The sequence below is a fragment of the Euleptes europaea genome, chromosome 2 (genome assembly GCF_029931775.1).
Source record: "Euleptes europaea isolate rEulEur1 chromosome 2, rEulEur1.hap1, whole genome shotgun sequence".
Classification (NCBI taxonomy): domain Eukaryota; kingdom Metazoa; phylum Chordata; class Lepidosauria; order Squamata; family Sphaerodactylidae; genus Euleptes; species Euleptes europaea.
Window position 1 is genome coordinate 81372112 of NC_079313.1, and position 17794 is coordinate 81389905.

Consider the following 17794-nt stretch of genomic DNA (forward strand, 5'->3'; position numbering starts at 1 on the left):
TTTGTATTTTTCTGTTGCTTTTAACTCCTTTCGGCATTTTTTACCCAATACTGTTACAAACTATGATCTTGAAAAATCAATGTTGATTCTAAACAAGCTCCATTCACCACAGTGCATTACTTAGCACCTGGAATGCCTGGTCCCTGCACACAGAGAGAGGACTGTGTATCCTCTCTTTCTCTCTCCTCATACAAACTTGACTGAGGAAAGGCAAATTGGTAACAACATTGTGAAAAATATGTGCCTACATTGAGGGTGAAAATACCTAACGACACTAGCACATGCTGAAGTGTTCATATAGATTGCATTTAGTAATGTGCACTTATTTTCTTTGAAGTTTTAAGGTAACCATTGCTACCTTTCTGGTCTGTAAAAGTCAAAAATAATATATGTCAGGAATTTGCTGTCCTCTGTTATGCTACCACTGAACTCTTCAGTAAGTCATAACTATCACCCAAATGGGAAGTCCATCAAGGCTGGTCATAGCACGTGAAGAAGCAGTGACTACAGTGAGAAAAGTTTGCATGACAAAGTACTGGGGAGGAGTTGTAAGGGCACACATTCCTTTTCCAATACATTTGATCCTCTTATGTAACAAAATTAGGGGTGAGGCCATGGCTCAGTGTTAGAGCATTTACTTCGCACTCAGAAGGTCACAGGTTCAATCTATGACATCTCCAGTTAAAAGGATCAGGTAGGAGGTGATGTGAAGGACCTTTGTCTGAGACCCTGGGCAGCCACTGCTGGTAAGAGTAGGCAGTGTTGACTTTGAGAGAAGATCTGACTAGGAAGCTTCCAAGATGGTTGACATGAAGCAGTATTGTTAAGAGGTCCTCCCACAGTGTTCCCCCCCCCCACTTTTACTCTATTTTACCTCATAACAGGCTGCCAGAGCCTATTTGGGACTCTGAGGGAACAGAGGTCTAACAGAGTCGCCCTGAGCTCACAACCCCTCTGCACCTTCATTCAACACAGAGAGAGGGAATGCAGACATGAACACACTAGCCCCACCCCCCTGCCTCCATATGGTCACAGCCTTGTCAGCCCTGTGCCTAGGTGTAGAGGAAGTGTGCGCACATACGCTTCCTCCCCATGATCAGGAATGCTTGGAAAGCAGTATATATGACCATGGGGAGGGAGCGTATATGTGCATACTTTCACCTATTCATTCCTTCCACTGCAGACCACACATCACACTCAGTTCTGTTCTGGGGTCCCCTGAACCCCATGACAGTGTTTTGGGGAACACCGGGATGGGGGGGTGGGCACTACGCAAAAGGAAGGAAGTTGAAGTTCCATTCTGTGAGTGGAATTTATTGGAGACAACCCAATAATTTCCAACAGAAGCAGTTCATGCATTCAACTGTGAGTGACCTAATGTTGAGTAATTGTGTGGTGAAAAGTCACGCACATGCATGCATGAAGTGATCTCAAATGAGACCTAAACTTTCTGGAACATAGCCAAAAACTAGAATGATAAATTAAACACCTTAAAGACTAACACAATTTCTGGCAGGGTATGAGCTTTCGTGAACCACAGCTCACTTCTTCAGATACAGGTATCTGAAGATACAGGTATCTGAAGAAGTGAGCTGTAGCTCATGAAAGCTCATACCCTGTCAGAAATTTTGTTAGTCTTTAAGGTGTTACTGAACTCTTGCTCTTTTCTACTACTACAGACAGACTAACATGGCTACCCATCGTGATCTAAATCAAACACCTGTGTTTCACAGAAACATGCCTCAGACAGAAAAAAACATGCCTCAGACTCCAGTATGTTTACTTCCAGTATGGCTCTCATGAGATGAAATAATAGTTCTGAACTACAATAAATACAGATAACAGCTCAACGTTACACTTAATTGTGTCAAGCAGTGCCTTATTGTGGGTTCTATTCCCAGCACAGGCCGGCCACCCACAGAGTAACAAACACAATGGCAGAACTTGCAAGCAGCTTTTTGGGTTCACCTGAAAAATCACATAAATTAAAAAGCCAACGAAATGGAAGTGCTAAGGGGACAATGGCTTGCTCCATTTGGGGATGGTGGGAGAGGAAACAAAGATATTGGGCCTTTAGCCACCAAACCTTGTAAAGAAAGACAGTAGTAGTAGAAAGATAGGGGGGAGAAGGGGGGGGGACGGGGACACAGGGATACAGTGTCATCATCCCCCACCCAGACATAATCTAACACAGTCTTATAATCAGAAACCAGTATGCTCTGGAGGCTGAGGGAATAGTATTGGGCAGCAGGAATAGTTCCTGAATAAATCTTAGTTTCCATTCTGTCCAGCCTCAGGCAGCCTTACCCCACATGTCTCTTCGCCAGAGATGGTGACCCTCTGAAACTCCCTCTCTAGAAGCACATCCCGTTCTTTAGGAAGATGGTCCACCAGGTCGTCACCCTGTTCCTTAAACAATCTGTGACGGAAACAAAAAGGGAAGAGGTGAAGAAACAACAGCAAGCGATGGTCCGGCCTCTTCCCGTATCCTGCCCTGCTACTGGAGCCCCCTCTTCAAACAGGCACGTGAAGACATTAAAGCAAGACGCACTGCACACAAAGACGTGCAACACAGGGACTTCCAGGCCCCCCTGGTGGCAGCAACCCTGAGCTATGGAAAGGGAGGGAGAGATATCAAAAGATAGCTGGTACTTGCTGGTCCATGAGCATCATCACAAGGAGTGCACCTAGCAGAGAGATTTCCCTGATGGTGATCAGGAATACGCTTAGGAGGAGGGGATGTTTCGCCCCATTTCTACACTGGAAAAGATGGACAGAATCAGAAGGAGCCGGTCTTTAAACCATCTCTAACAAGTGATCCCTGGTAAGGATCCTGCCTGGCTGAGCGGGTGGCATGTTAGGATCCAAATGGCTAAGTCAGCCAATGCACAATGAGTGGGGGGGGGGGAGAGAAATATAAACACACAGACAAGAGGCTGGCTCTATCCACGGTGCCTACCATGAACAGAAAAAAAAAAGACAGGAGGGAAATGGAGCTAGCAGCAAAAGACCAAGGGAAGGTGACCAGCAGTGCAAAGTGAGGAATTCACCACTCACCAGTATTGGGACACTGCAGGCCTGTGGGGTGGGGGCACAAAAATCAAATGTCTGGACTAGTTACCATGGTTCTAAGAATGTAGGCAGTGAAGCTCCCAATGCCAACTCTGACATCTTATTGAAAGGTTTGCCAAGTTGATGCAACCCCCCCACCCCAACCAAAAGCCCAGCAGTTTACTTTGACCTTTCCCTTCCAGAGGACTTCTCCATCTTTCCTCCTGAGATCAGACTCACCCTGGATGTTTACTTTCCCTTCCACCTTGATGTCCAATTCCAAGCCTGTTTCCTTGAGGTTCTGGGGTGCTTCCAATACTATTACTTTCTGTAGGGTAGGTTTTCCTGAACTAATTATTTGAACATCAGCTCAGAAGTCATACAGTTGTAAGTGGGGATGTGCCATATACGAGTGGACAGAACTTAGCAAGAGTGTCACTCACTTCATGTCTGCCAAGATGGGGACAGGATTGAGTTTTCAGCCTGCATGGTGCTCCCGTGCCCCACCCCTGAGTCAAGGGCATAGAGAGTTAATGCTGGGCACTCACTGTAAGTCAGCAGCACTGTCAATTTTCAGGAAGTCCTGTTTGGCTCTGAGTAAAATGTCGGGTTCTAGTCTGAGGACAAATGGGTAGTGGAGGCCAACGTCGAGATAAGGACAAACAGGGAAATGGAGAGAGACAGATGAGGAAGTAGTGGAAGAAGAGGAGGAGAAAAAGAAAACACTGGCATTAATGCAGAAACCAACACCAGAAATGGCAGACACTATACAGCAAAATTCACCAGCAATGAATGGAAGTGGCCTGGCTTTCACATCACAGACCAACAATGGCTTGGCCACCAGGAACACTGTTGTCATGCACATACTGACTCCCTCTTCCATTTCTGAATCTGTAGTAACTATGGTCTGCCATACCACCCAAATCCAGCAAGTCTGGTTACTGATTTGGCATGAATTCCTGATTCTAGTTTGGAGGGACACTACGTTAAGCAGTATCTTCAGTCTACCTGATCTGCATGCCATGGCAAACCAGGATTACCATGAACCAAGAAATGAAGAAAGGAATCAGTGTGCAAGGGAAAGCAAGGACAACTTGCAGAACATTCCCAAAAGCCAAACCACTCTGATTTTCATCTGTGGAAAGCAGGTTGCCAACAGGCCTGGAGAAAACATACCACCCCTTTAACAGAAACATCATGTGTAGAAATGAGCAGCTGACATTTTTTCATGGCATGAAGTTCAATAGCACCACCTGGTAAACATCTCATTAAGCTTTTATTAAAGGGACAAGACATTATTTTCCAGGGATTTCCCAACTCTAGTGGTAAATCAGGTCCAGATGGAGTAGGATAAACCCCACGTCTTCTTTGCCTGCTGGTAAGGAAGTGCTCCACTCATTGCAAAGCAAACCCACCTGTGAAAAGCCCAGGGAACCCAAGACAGACTGTGTGTGGGACAAGCACAGTGTAAAACTGTCAGCCACACATACATACACACAGCCATGCTTGTGGCACACAGACATCCCAGCCAGTAGCACATGTGCAGCTCCTAGCTTAACCTGCCAGCTGCATTTTACACCCGTTTCTACTATTGCTGCAAAATACTGCAGTGTAAGGAAAACCTTGGCGCTCCAATACCTCCTTCTTCATCCCAGTTCCTGAGCTACAGTTCTGGGTAGCGGCTAAAGAGGATTCCCATTGGGTTTCTTGCCATCTCTCCCAGGACATTGTTCATTGGTCATCTTTATCCTTAGACTCCACAGAAACACTTCCTCCTATTCACGGGAGTGCCAAAAGAGCCAGAAAGATCAAGAGAAAGCCAGATAAGGGCAGCAACTTACTTCACATCCTGACTGATTTGCCGCTCCAGTCGCTGGCGTCTCTCCTCCAGCTGCTCAATGGGGCTGTCTTCGGGGAACTCATAGGGGGCACTGCGCATCTCACTGTCAGCCAACGAGCGGCAGAACAACTCCTGTGGGCACAACAGCACGGGGGGAGGGGGGGCAGCAGTGAGGTAAACCTCTCACACAGTGTGCCCCTGATAAGCAGCACAGTCAGAAGTACAAGGCACCAGTTCAAGTGAGTCCTGAAGTAATCGATTGCCAATCGAAACCTTTCCTTAAGCATCAATGCGAGTACTCAGTGGGCTAGTGGGAAAGGATCTCTGCCATGGTGGCAACGGTCACCAAGCTCCCAATTGCAGTGGTTCGGGATGGCTGTTGGGTGAATCTCACTGCTGCTGAAGGGGTGTCACTGCTTCTGGCTTCTCATTGCCCAGGTCATCAGACAATAAGTTAATGATTTATATATAGAGTCAAGGCCCTCCCCACCACTGCTCCTTCCAACATGTTTTTGACACATTAATACGTCAACATCAAGAAACTACAGCTCCTAAACCATTAACCAAGCCGCAAGCACCTCCTATGGTCAGACCTCCCACCAGCCCAGGATTCATCAGAAAGATGCTTGGAGGTTTAGTTGATGCCTAATGTGACAGTTTAGCAGAGGGAAGCTAAAGCAGGCAGATTCTAATGCTTCCCAATTACACCATCCTCCTCCTTTATACAGCCTGAACCCACCTCCTTTCTGCTTATGATCAATTCCTTTCTGATTTTAACAACTTGAAATATATGCACGAGTTTTATTCAGTGGATATATTTTGAGAGCCCAACAGCCAATGTTTTTTTGTTTGTTTTTACATTTCCCTTGAATAAACTGAACTGAAATACAAGCATGCGAAGGACTGGCGGGGGGGGGGGGGGGGAGCAACCCACAGGGTTCTTCTGCCAACATGTATGATTTAATGGCTGCAGATGCCTGAAGCATACAATTTGTTAAAGCTGATACTCTGAAGACAGAAGTGTGACATTTCTATCAGTCTTCAAATGATTCCACCTATAACTATTCAAATGATTCCACCTATAACTAGGGGAAATCAAACAATATTTTCATTTTGGTAGTTTGCTAGAAAGGGCCTTTGATGCCTTGAAAATGCATGTACATTTCAATGTCAAAGATCAAGCTCTGGAAAAACAACAACAGTTCCACAGGTTTTTGGTATGGAAAAGTTGACATGCCTCTTGGCTGTAAGGCTTTCCAGCCTCCCTGGGCAATTCCCATAAAATCACTCGCTCAGACGACCATCCAGAAGCAGGTAAGTTTATTGAGAAGCATCAGGTAGACTAGGTCCTTAACACAGTCCAAAGCTGCAAGTGTTTGCTATTACAAAGGAGTGAGATTATAAACAGTTCTACATTGCAGGTGTTGGTTACATGTTTTGGGAACGGAGTGATAACAGTACCAAGCTAGGCTGAACAGACATCAAAGACTCAAGAAAGCTCGTTAACTCAATCCTGCGAAAGCCAAGGTCAGAGGGGGAGGAGGGAACGAGGAAAGGAAAGCAAGCAGGACATTCCAGCAGGGGCCTACACGGGAAACAGTCCAGCCAAAGCCTGAACCATTCTACTAAAACAGGTCTGACCTGCCGCTTGTACGGGCAGTTCAGAAACAGAACAGAGCAGACCCTCACATTGGCCAGTGCTCATGACATCATTAATCCCACCTATCCCTGTAAAAGCTTCTCAGCGGTTTTAAAATTTTTTGTTAATTCAGAAGGAAGAGAGGTGAAAGACTACGTTTATGACATTGAAATGCATTTAAGCCACAATATAAGCATCTAAAAAAAAGGTGACAACTAATTTCACACACTCAAGGAAGGGGGGAAATGGCTGATCCAGTGTTGTTCAAGGAATGTCACAAAGCCAGGCTCACGCCATGAGCGAACAGCCTGCTCTAGGCATTGTTAGGAATGGGAGTAAGAAAGACCATTTTGTCCTGGCTTCCAAGCTATTCAGACAACACGGGTGGACAGCAGCTCGCAGCCCCACTTTAAATCTTAATGCTAATCAAAGCCTGAAAAGCACTAACTGACTGCATGCAGGAGAGCTTATTTCCTATGCGTGTATCGCTGGTGCAATTAATCGACACTGAGGCACAAACAGCAAGCAGAGCGTGCCACAAAACAGATAAGGGCTAAGAAGTGCTGAGTCAGGCTTGCTCTGAAAGGATTTCCCTCCCAAATGAATTAGACAATCAATTCAATTACTTAACCTGCCCGTTGGTCAAAGGAAATGCATTTTCAATTAATTCACTTGGGACCCAATTCTTGAAAATGTGCCTGCTGTGAGTTGCACTCACTGCTGAAAAGTAAAGGCTGAAACCCAAATATTTGCACCAGCATTTACAGTCGAATAATTTCTTTGACGTCTGTTAAAATCGCAGCAGTGTTGGAATTAATGGTGTGGCCCATCATGACCACTAGGTAATGACCCACAAATTGGTGGGTAGAAAACCTGGACCCTTCTGGGTCCTACCAAATGGAAAACACATCAAGCTCTCCAAAGCTGATGAAAACAAAGTCCGGCCAAAGCTTTCACTCTCTCTGAAAGATTATTCATCTGTTACCTGAAATAGCAATTTGCTCTGATCGTCGGAAATGGACAGCTTAAGCCTGGCTCTCTCAACGTTGAGGGCCTTTCCTTGTCTTCTCAGGTCTCTAACAATGTTATCACCATCAGCAAAGTTCACAAATCATGCATTCTGGTGCCCCCATGCCTCAGAAATGATTCAAACAGTCTTGAGTAGAACCCTGCGCTCACTAGCCAGACTCAGCCAGTTTTCCAGGCCAGGTTTGGACTAATATATGTTTGTGGCAAACGGTCCAGGGCCTCACTGTGGAAACGGCCACTATAAACTGAGCCCAGCTGCAATTCTTGCTCACTGCAGAGCTTATGTTAGAAAATTTGCCAGCGAACGTGACACTTGTGAGCAATACAAGATCTGATGTGGGGTCTCTGCAAGGAATTCTTAGCTTAGCCTGGCTTTACAACCATTGCAGAAATTGTCAGCCTATGGAATTACTGTGGTAGTGGAGCCAATGCAACACCTTAATTTCACCCCAAAGCAGAGAGTTTAACATGCTGGCAACCCTATCTTCTACAGAAACCCAAACTACATGCATGCCTAAGTGACAGAATACTCCAATCACAGTCTCTGAAGGTGGCAGTGATCAAATTTTCTTCTGGATAATGCCAAAGGATCACATGCATTTCTCAAGAGTTTCCCCAAGAACAGGGTTTCAACCTAGCAAGATTGATATTGCAAAGAACCAAGGAAAGCAACTGGAAGAAAAGAGGAAGTCTGAGCCTTCACAGGCCTTATTTGAAGGTTATTATGAAATGAAAGCAACAGTGCGGATGATGAAAGGCTACCTCGGCAATCTCCTTGTACTTGCCATCCATGGAGGTGCGCAGGTCAACGGGAAAATGCTTCAGGCAGTGGGTAGGCCCTGGGAGGGAACGTGCAGGCTGCAGCTGACGGGACCGCGGCCCTCCGTGGATCTCTGTGGAAACATATCAGACAGCAGCTTGTGAGGTCAGAGAAAGCCACCAAACGCAAGCTTTGCAAGAACAGTGTGAGGGAAGAACAGACACTGGATAAGAGGATAAGTCTCTATAGGCATTCCCCAGGATCAGAAGGAGATCTGCTCAAAGCACAGCCTTGTATTCCTAGGGGTCAACTGCAAACCTCTGCCAATTAGCACAAACCCGTAATTTCATTCCAACGGTTGCAAAACACACACTTGAAGGAAACAGACAATGAGTGGAAACAGCAATGACTTACAGAACCTTATTCAAAGCATGGTCGCTTCATTCTTAAATGAAGAGAAGGGGATGTAAATGTCCCCAATAAATAAAGCTCATGCCACAGTATGTAAGCCAGTCAGTAAAGTCTAGTTTTCTATACTCATCCCTCCTTTCATTTCCAACAGACACACAGGAATCCCAAGCATTCGAGTGAAGGTGTTGGAGAAATCAGTGCTGCGCAAGAAAATGGCAAACAGGCACTCTTCACTCCCAGAACCCTTGAAAGCAGAATCTGATTGTCTGCTTTCTTTCTCAGAAGGCTTTCCAAACACCATTCCTATCTCCCAGCACTGCAAAATATGACATCACTAAGATTCAGACTGGTTCACAGCACTAACATAGCGAGAAAATTAAACTAGAAGCAGGGCAACTGAGATGGCTACAGCAATGAGACGGCTTTATGTAAACGTCTAATAATCACCAGCTTTTGACAACAAATGCGCGACTCTCTGGATTCTATTCCATCGACTCGGCCATGTGTTCATGAATTGGGCAAATTCACCAGTAACAATCAACGTCTACACTGAAAATACAAGGAAGCTGCTCCCGAGTTCAAACGCTACATCTTCCTCTGCTTGATCTGTTCGCCCAGCCCCTAAGATCCAACTCAAAGGTCAGCTAGCCCCCTGTCAAATCATTAGCTGTCAATCTTTGCTGTTGATTCCTAAGACAGTTCTGAAGCATTTGCAAGGGAACAACCTTAAGATCCTCTTTCCTTTTGCCATTACAGCAGGTTCAGGAGCAGAGATAAAACCAGTGAGTCCCACAGCTTTTGTTCTCTGTCTAATTTGTAAGCCATCATTTTACAAGAAGAACTTCAAGATAGTTCTTTGACATCAAAACACTGATTCCCCTCAAGTAACACGCCGACATTCATTTCTTTAATTTCTGTAATGTGCATGCTCTAACCTCTCCTCACAACAACCCTGTGAGAAGTCACGGTTACACCCATTTCATTGGGGGGGGGGTGCTAAAGTAAAGGACACCCAGTAAATTTTTTACACAACCTCATCTTCCAGACTGAAACCTACAAACACTATCTGTTATCTAGGTCTCAGACACAGAGTTTACGTCTACCCTGGCAAATGAAAATGTAGGAGATGCTACAGAGCCAAGGGCCAGGCCACACTGGGCCAACAATACATTATCAACTGGCCACACCCTATTTATTTAGAAAATTTCTCTGCCACCTCTCCAGAGAGCCTGCTTCAGGTGGCTTACAAAGTAAAACAAAAACAAAATGCCATGAAAGTTCTTCATTAAAAATCCCAGCACTAAAAACCCAACCAGAGCACTAAAACATAAAACACCAAGTAGCTTAAAATGAATTTCAAAACAGTTTATATTAAAAATAGACTATAAAAATGATGGTAAAATCTGGTGCCTAGAAGAGTCAGGGAAGTGCCACCACCAAAAAAGCCCTGTCCCTGGTTGCCACCCACGTCACCTCTAAAGGCAGGGCCATCAAAGGCAGGGCTTGTGAGGAAGATCTTATCTGGTGTGTTGGACAGCGCGATTGGTGGCAGACCTTTTTGTAACCTGGTTCCAACAATTTAGGGCCTTAAAATTAAGAACCAGTTGTGGAATACCATCTGGGAAGAGATGGGCGGCCAGTGCAGATCTTTCAGCACGGGGTGATATGATCCCTGTATCTCATCCCTAACTGCTTGGCTGCCACATTTTGATCCAGTTGGAATTTCTGAATATTTTTCAAAAGGCAGCCCCACGAAGAGTATATTATAGCAATCTAACCTGGATGTGATCATAGCATGGATGCTGTGGCCGGATCATACCAAGAAAGGGCTGTAGCTGGGGTATCAGCTGCAGCTGACAAAACACGCTACATGCAACAGAGGAGATCTGAGCCTCTAACCATAGGCCAGGATCCAGCAGGCCTCAAGCGACAAACCTGTCCTTCAGGGCAACTGCAACCTCATCTAGGACAGGTTGACTCCTCAGTCCTCGTGCAGTTGCTTTGCTCTGCAGTTTCTTCATGCATGACTGACATTAACAAAATTAACGTTTTCCATCAGCATCTCTATATTGTACAGATGGAAAGCTCCAGAACAGAGAGATAAAAATACGTGCCAGGTTTAAAATGGAAATTCTAGTAGGACCAAGAATAGATTCAGGCCCTTACAAATAACAGTGTCCTAACTGCAGAAGAAAAGAAAAGGTAGGGGGGGAGACTGGTAGTTATGGCAGAGGACAGATTTTGTGCAGAGCAGGCCCAGGTTTCGTTCTCTGTCTTGTCCAGTAGAAGGATCTTAGGTAGTTTAGGAAAAATACTTCTGCCCAAGCCCAGGGAGACAGACAGTCCAGGCGCTGGGCTAAATTATTCTGGCTCGCTATACAGCAGGTTGTTATAACCCAACTCATCCTCAAAAGAACAAACACACTAAAAAGGGTCGTTTTTCCATGCCACAGCTTAAAGTAGGTGGGCGAAAAGTCTTGTCCTGCCTTTTGACATGGAGATAACAACAAGCTCCAGCTCAGAAACTAATATCTTAGTTTCCAGAGAGACCGTAAGAAGAATAACATATCCTTTGTTCCAAGAAAGGAACTCAGCTGCGACACACTCTCTCCTGTTTGCAGCCACAGAGGCAAAAGGCAAACACCACGGATGGATCAGCCAGACCCTAGACTAAGCTGCAGGGACACGATCGCAGGAGAAACTGCTCAAAGTCCATTTGATAGGGGTGACTGGGCTTTCAGCTCTCAAGCCTTAATGGTTTCTTTTTTTAATGAGGGCAACTGCCTGCAGAGCAGACCTTTCCTTCCTGCTGCTACAATAACACAGCCACTCCTACATCCCATGCAAGGCACAGGGAGAGTTGCAGGAGAAATCAATAAACATTACCTCCATAGCCCTCTGTTTTCCACTGGCAAGATTTGCCATGCAATGGATTCTCTGGAACCACACAGGAATCCAGGGGTTGATCCAACTACCTTCTGCCACACAGGACTGAGCCAAACAAGTTGTTAAAACCACAGAGGCAATTCCCCATGTTCCCTTCTGCTGTAACTCATGGCACCGGAATTTACAAGCCTGACCTTAAAACTCCTAAAAATAAAGCAAGGTAAACAATGTGGACTCCCCCAAGGGAAGGAACACAGAGTTATGGGAGACATTATAAAACCCAGCTGATCTAAGTCCTGCCTGCTTGGTGCTCAGAATGCACTGGAGAAGATACTACTCTTGTCCACGCAGAGACACACACACAAAGCACATCCCCCTCAAGAGCGGCATCAGCCCCCTTTTCTCCAAAAGCAGCCACAACCACACTGGTTGTTCCCTACTCATTGCTACCCAAAGCCTTCTAAGAGAAAGGCTTCTAAGAGAAAAACAGCATTAGGGCTGCCGCCCTTTACTTCTCTAGCAGGGCTCCAGTGCCTTGGGTAGCTGCATGATAGGCAGAAACTCAACAGGTGATGCTTTCCTCATCAGTGTATCCAGCAAAGGAAAAACTGAACCTGTCAGGTTTTCACCTGCCCTGCAGCGACTGACACAGGCAGCTTGTCAGAAAGAAGGGTGGCCACTGTAGCCAGAGCCTTGCTAAATCTGATATTCATGGAAGCTCTGAGGAGCCAGCATGGCATTTAAACTGCCCCTCCCAACCTGCTCGGCCACTCCACATTTTTTCCTCCTTCCCAACAGCTGAAAACAACCCGAAAGATAAATAATACTAACTCCACAGAAAAGAGTAACTGGTTCAGTCCCAGCTCATTACAAGATTCCCCATAGATCTCTCTCTCGGGTGTTTGACTCACAGATGCTTTACATCTTACAAGAAAGATGGGTTATTCTTGTTCCGCCATACGTGGAAGAGAAACTGCAAAACACTGTGTGGAAGAGAAACTGCAAAACACTGTGTGAAAGAGAGATGTGTGCCTTAGTAATACGCCCAGGAGCTACAACAAGAATCCCCACATCACATATGATGCTTTGCATAAAGGCTCATAAAGTATTACATAAAGTATTACATAAACTATATGTAACAGTCGCAATCTCCTAGATACAAATAGGAGATCTGGAGTATGCTATATAGAAGTAGCCCTTCTGTGTCGGACAAATGGTCCACCTAGCTCAGCATGGGGGCCAGTAAGATGCCACAGGGGAGCATCCCCCTCATTTGCTGACTGCTCCCCAGTATCCAACAATTCTGCTCCTTAATCCAGCAGTCCTCTTCAGCTGTCATGGCTCATAGCCAATGACAGACATATCTTCCACAAATCTGTCCGCCCCCTTTTTAAACCCCTCTAAGCCAGAGGTTTTCACCGTATCTCATGGCAAGGAGTTCCATAAGCCAATTACCCATCAGCAGACCTTCCTTTCATTTGCTTGAACTTACTGCCAATTGGTTTCGTAGGGAGAGTCCAAGTTCTGGTATTAAGGGAGAAAAATTTCTCTGTATCCGTTTTCTCTATAGCATGCAAAATTTTTGTAGGGCTTGATCAAGTTGTCCTTCAGCTACTATGCAACTCAGTGCTGTGCAGTTAAATAGCTGCTCGAAGAATCCCAGAAGCTGCTGCACTGCAGTACCTGGTGAAGTGGTTTTCTGTGCAGACCTTTGGCTTTCATTCCCTTCGGCATGGAAGTTGTTACACAGAAGGAAGCCGGCTGATCAGCAGCCTGCTCCCCGGAATCTCTGTGTCACACACGTCATTGTTTTTCCTCAGTGACTAGGTTAGGCAAGTGCTACAATTATCTCGCAACATGTGGGGTGACGTAAGAGCAACCAGTTTAGTCTCTCTGAAGTTACTCACACATCCTGACACCAGGATTTTACAGGCAGCACAAGGAAGCCTTCATGACAAAAAGGCTGCGACGGCGGCTTCGCGCCTGGCCCTCAGGAGGTCAGCACATGACAGTCGTGCGGCCGAAGCCTCAACCTGCGCCGCTCTGCAGGCAGCGTGAAGTCATCCGCTGTCAAACTGATTCGGAGCACTTTTGTAGATGTCTCAGAGACTGGGTTGATGGAGGAAAGAAGTGTTTGCTCAGGCTCCTGCTGCCCCCCACCAACCTTCCAGGCACTGGCTAAACAGACAAGCGCCTCTGTGCCTCACTAATGGCCATCACATGTCTCCCTAATGGGCTCCCCGTGTGCAGTGCAAACAGTCAATTCATTAGGAAAAGCCAGCAGGCCTGGGGAGCAGCCAGGCCTCTTGCAAGGGTAGTGCCTGGCAATCCCATCAAAGCCAGCATGCGTCTTTAGCTCTCAAGGGGGCCAGCCAAGTACCACCCATCACTCTCAATGCTAGTTGGCTGACACTATGGATGGCGGCGGAGATCTTCTCAAGTGTCTGCTGTGTGATTTATTTACTTACTTCATTTATACCCCACTTTTCTCACCAGTAGGGGCCCAAAGCGCCTCGAGACATTTTCCCGTTCCCTATTTTAGCCTCACAACAACCCTGTGAGGAAGGCTAGGAGGAGAGTGTTGACTGGCCCAAGGTCATTGGCAAGCTTCCATGGCAGAGTAGGATTCGAATTTGGGTCTCTCAGATCCTAATCCGACTCCCTAACCACTACACCATGCCGGCTTTCATCGGCCATCCCCAACACCAGCTTCAGGGTGTGGCAACAAAACCACCAGCATGGCTTGACATTCTCCTGAAACCTACCAAAGACTACTGGGGAGAATCAGTTCCCATTCCAAGCCCCCAGCAGCACAACACACCCGCAGTGCTGGAGTAAAATTTTGGTGGGAGTCAGCAGTGTAACCTAGTTTGCCCACCCGTGGGCCTGGTCTACACATGCAGCTGAATAAGGCAATACTGAGGCAGCAGAATGGACTATATTACTTCTGACTGCAGACGAAGGATTTTTCAAAACTCCCGTAATTTAATAACTCCCTGCAAGTGGAAATCTAGCACACTACATGAAGGGCTAGGCAAGAACCTTTCTACCTGCTGTGCTATTAATTTGCAGGGAGTTTTTACAGGAGAAAGCATTATGACTGCAGACAGACTAACACGGCTACCCACTGTGAAGCATTATGATGTGAGGTTTTTTTTTTTCACCTGCAGCTTGAAACTGCACAGCAAATTATTCTGTTGCATTTGTAGACCAGGCATCAGAGGGCTAATAGAAGTGAAGACATACCCTTTCTACAGTGCTTCCCGAATCAGCCCTGCTATGTTCTCGTTCTAATGCTCTTCACGCACAGGGAGCCTGGACCACGGCTCAATCAGCCCCCTGACATACAGAGGCTTTTTCTACCAAGAATGTAGCTACGGATGCTGGGTCAGTCACACGTACATCTGTCACTGTTCTTTTGGAATGACTGGACTTTGGTATCCCATGTCTCAAACATGAACACAGAAATGTGACTAATGCAGATGGCAGGATGATGCCACAATGTAGCTGACACCTCATGAACACATGTTGTGCGGCTATCTTACGATAACACCTTTTTAGCAAGAGGTTCTCAGGCACTACAATTTGCCTTTGAGTGTCACGCATCCTTTTTCTTTCACCCAAGCTATCCTTGCGGCTTTCCCCATACCCTGAGAAAGCAATTATGAGCAGCCGTTATAATTAAACGGCACTTTCTTGGTGGCTAAAAGTCTTGGTGGAAAACTAGAAAAACTCTCATATCCCACTGAGGATTACCTATTCTGGCATCATGAGAATGGGTAGCATTTCATAAATATGGCAACAGAGTACTCTGGGGAAGAAAAAGAACTGGGCAGCTTTATAAACTGTGAGAATAATACTGTACCCTTCTCCAAAGAGTAATATTATATTTAAGTACTAGGTTGTAGCAATTTAACATTCTTGTTTTGAGAAATGCTACAGTTAGGTTGTTGGTTTTTTTGCATCTTTCAGTGCGTGGTCAATGCAGTTTATATTGTTGAACATATACAAAATGTATGTTTTATAGACTTCTCTCATTAGAAGCCCCCTGCCAACTGAAACCCAGAAACAGAATGGAGGCTGAAAGAAAGGGACAGAGGTGCCTGGGTTCCCCCCCACCCCGAGCTTTCAAGCATCTTCCCATCACTAAAAACCATCACTCTTGCTATATAACCCAAAACAAAATACGGAGCAAAACAGCTGAAGGAGAAGCTCCAGTCCGTACCATTTGCCCCCGTACGGCTGCTCCAGCATCTGCCAAGGAGGGCAGACAGAGGACCCCTTCCAGCGCAAGCAGCCAGCCGCTAGAGGTGACAGCAGCACAATGTCTCAGAGCTGCCAGTTTCGGCTTCCCTTGACAAAACACTTCCTTCTCCCCAGCAAAAAACCTTCAAATGCTGAACCCAACACACACGCAAATACCCACAGAACTTGCCAATCCTCCCACTCTAACTTTAGGGTATTTCTATATCGCAGCAGCCCATGCCCTGCTACCCTCCTACGAGGACTTTCACACGTCCAGCTTGTGCTTTACATCCCTGAAGACAGTATTTCCCACTCCAACCCCCCTAAATACAACAGAAGGGCTTCAGTTACCCAGCAAACCTCTTATGATTCCTAACTAAAACAAGCAGGTGTAACTCAAGCCCAGGGAGAACGAAAGGAAAAAGAGATTTCCAAATACTTACAAACCTGGCTACGTTTAGGGCCTCACTAAGGCTCTGCCTTTGCTATCTGGAAAGCAAGAAGCTGACAGTCTACGCCAGAAGCATCCCATCACCATCTACCTGAGCATGGACCAGGAAGCCCCCAGGGGACGCTCGGGCTTGCAAAGCGCCAGCAAGGAGGGTGTCAAAGATTGATCAGAAAGAGGTTCCTGCTCTCGCTGCTGCCGGCGTTTCACAACCGCTTCTCGGCGAGCTGCAGTCCCACAGGATTCCAGCTCCGGAGCCGGCTTGGGCTGTACCAACCACAGCTACAAAGGGGGAGAGGGAGGAGAGGGGAAAAAATGACAGCCTCTTCCAAGGGAGACACAGGCAGACACAGGCAGCAGCAAAGCCAACAGTGGCCCGGCAGCGGAGCTAACTCCTGGCCGCTGACTAAGGAGGAGTTAACCTGACGCAAGCCACAGATGCCAATTCCAGAAAAGCAGCAACGGCGGTGGGGATCAGCCTCACGTCAGGACTTCCAGCAGCACCACGTCAGAAAAGAGTGAGCCTCAGAAAGAAACTGGCCTCTAAGCGTTCAGTTTAGAAGTCATTTCCTTTTCCGCCCCTCCCCAACCAAAATTTCGCTCAGAAGTCAACTCACAAGGTTTTATTTTTAGTATGCCTGAAACATTAAATCCTACCCTGGCTAGATCTCAGGGGACCAAGCCCTTTCCCGCAGCTCCTCCCGCATCAACCAATAAACACCAGTGGCCATTTAGTTCTAGCCAGAGAGGCCCCTCCCTCCCAAATTTCACAGTTTAAACCAGGACAAGTCCCACTGTTGGCACTGCACAAGTATAGGAAGTCCAACCTCAGATTGGTCCCAAAATCGAGGTTCAGGGTGGCACAGGGTGAGGCGGAACTGCGGCTGCCTCGCACGCTCCGCTTGAGGGGTGGGTGTGCCAGGATTCACAGAGGTTGGCATCGAGCTTTTGTTTCCGAGACCGGCAGCCTGCCGATTAGTTAAGAACAAAGGATGACCCAGGAGAAGCAGATGCCCCCCTCCCCAGCTCCCACGTAATGGAAGAGGCTGTCCCAGACTCGGCAGTCACTGAGATGAAGGGCCTCGGGGGTAACAATAGCAGGCGTTTCATTACCCAGATCCATCTTCGAAGGCAGCCAGTCAGCAGGCTTCAGGGCCCCACCTGGAAACGCCTCTCTTTCTGGAGAGCTACCTGGCCGTCAAACGGCCTGGCCGCAATATCCAGCCCAAGGATTTTAAGCTCTTGTTGTCTAACAGAAAAAGAACTGGATCCAACCCCCAATAAACAACAGAGCAAAAACATCTTTAGGAAATAATGATCAACCTTTCCCACCAAGTAAGCCAAGCCCAGAAGAGAGGCAAAGGGATGGCCACAGAGACAGGGAGAAAACTGTAGCTGCGATCACATCAGTGAGGTTCTAAGCAAAACTATTTATACTTCGCATTTTAATCTGGAGAGGTTAACCTAATTATGTTTGTTAGGGTA

The 17794-nt window shown here is 46.6% G+C and overlaps 1 protein-coding gene across 2 annotated transcripts in view; it reads right to left on the reverse strand.

The window, feature by feature from the left end:
• The window catches only part of AMPD2 (adenosine monophosphate deaminase 2), a 53062-nt gene that overhangs the window by 19301 nt on the left and 15967 nt on the right, over positions 1-17794 (reverse strand). The window contains exons 2-5 of one of the 2 annotated variants that reach the window (XM_056867555.1): positions 8322-8452; positions 4893-5023; positions 3600-3668; positions 2308-2419 (exon numbers count right to left, since the gene is read on the reverse strand). In XM_056867555.1, the coding sequence (XP_056723533.1) occupies positions 2308-2419; positions 3600-3668; positions 4893-5023; positions 8322-8452 (443 nt within the window). The remainder of the gene's footprint in view (positions 1-2307; positions 2420-3599; positions 3669-4892; positions 5024-8321; positions 8453-17794) is intronic. The other variant, XM_056867556.1, reaches the window with a different exon arrangement.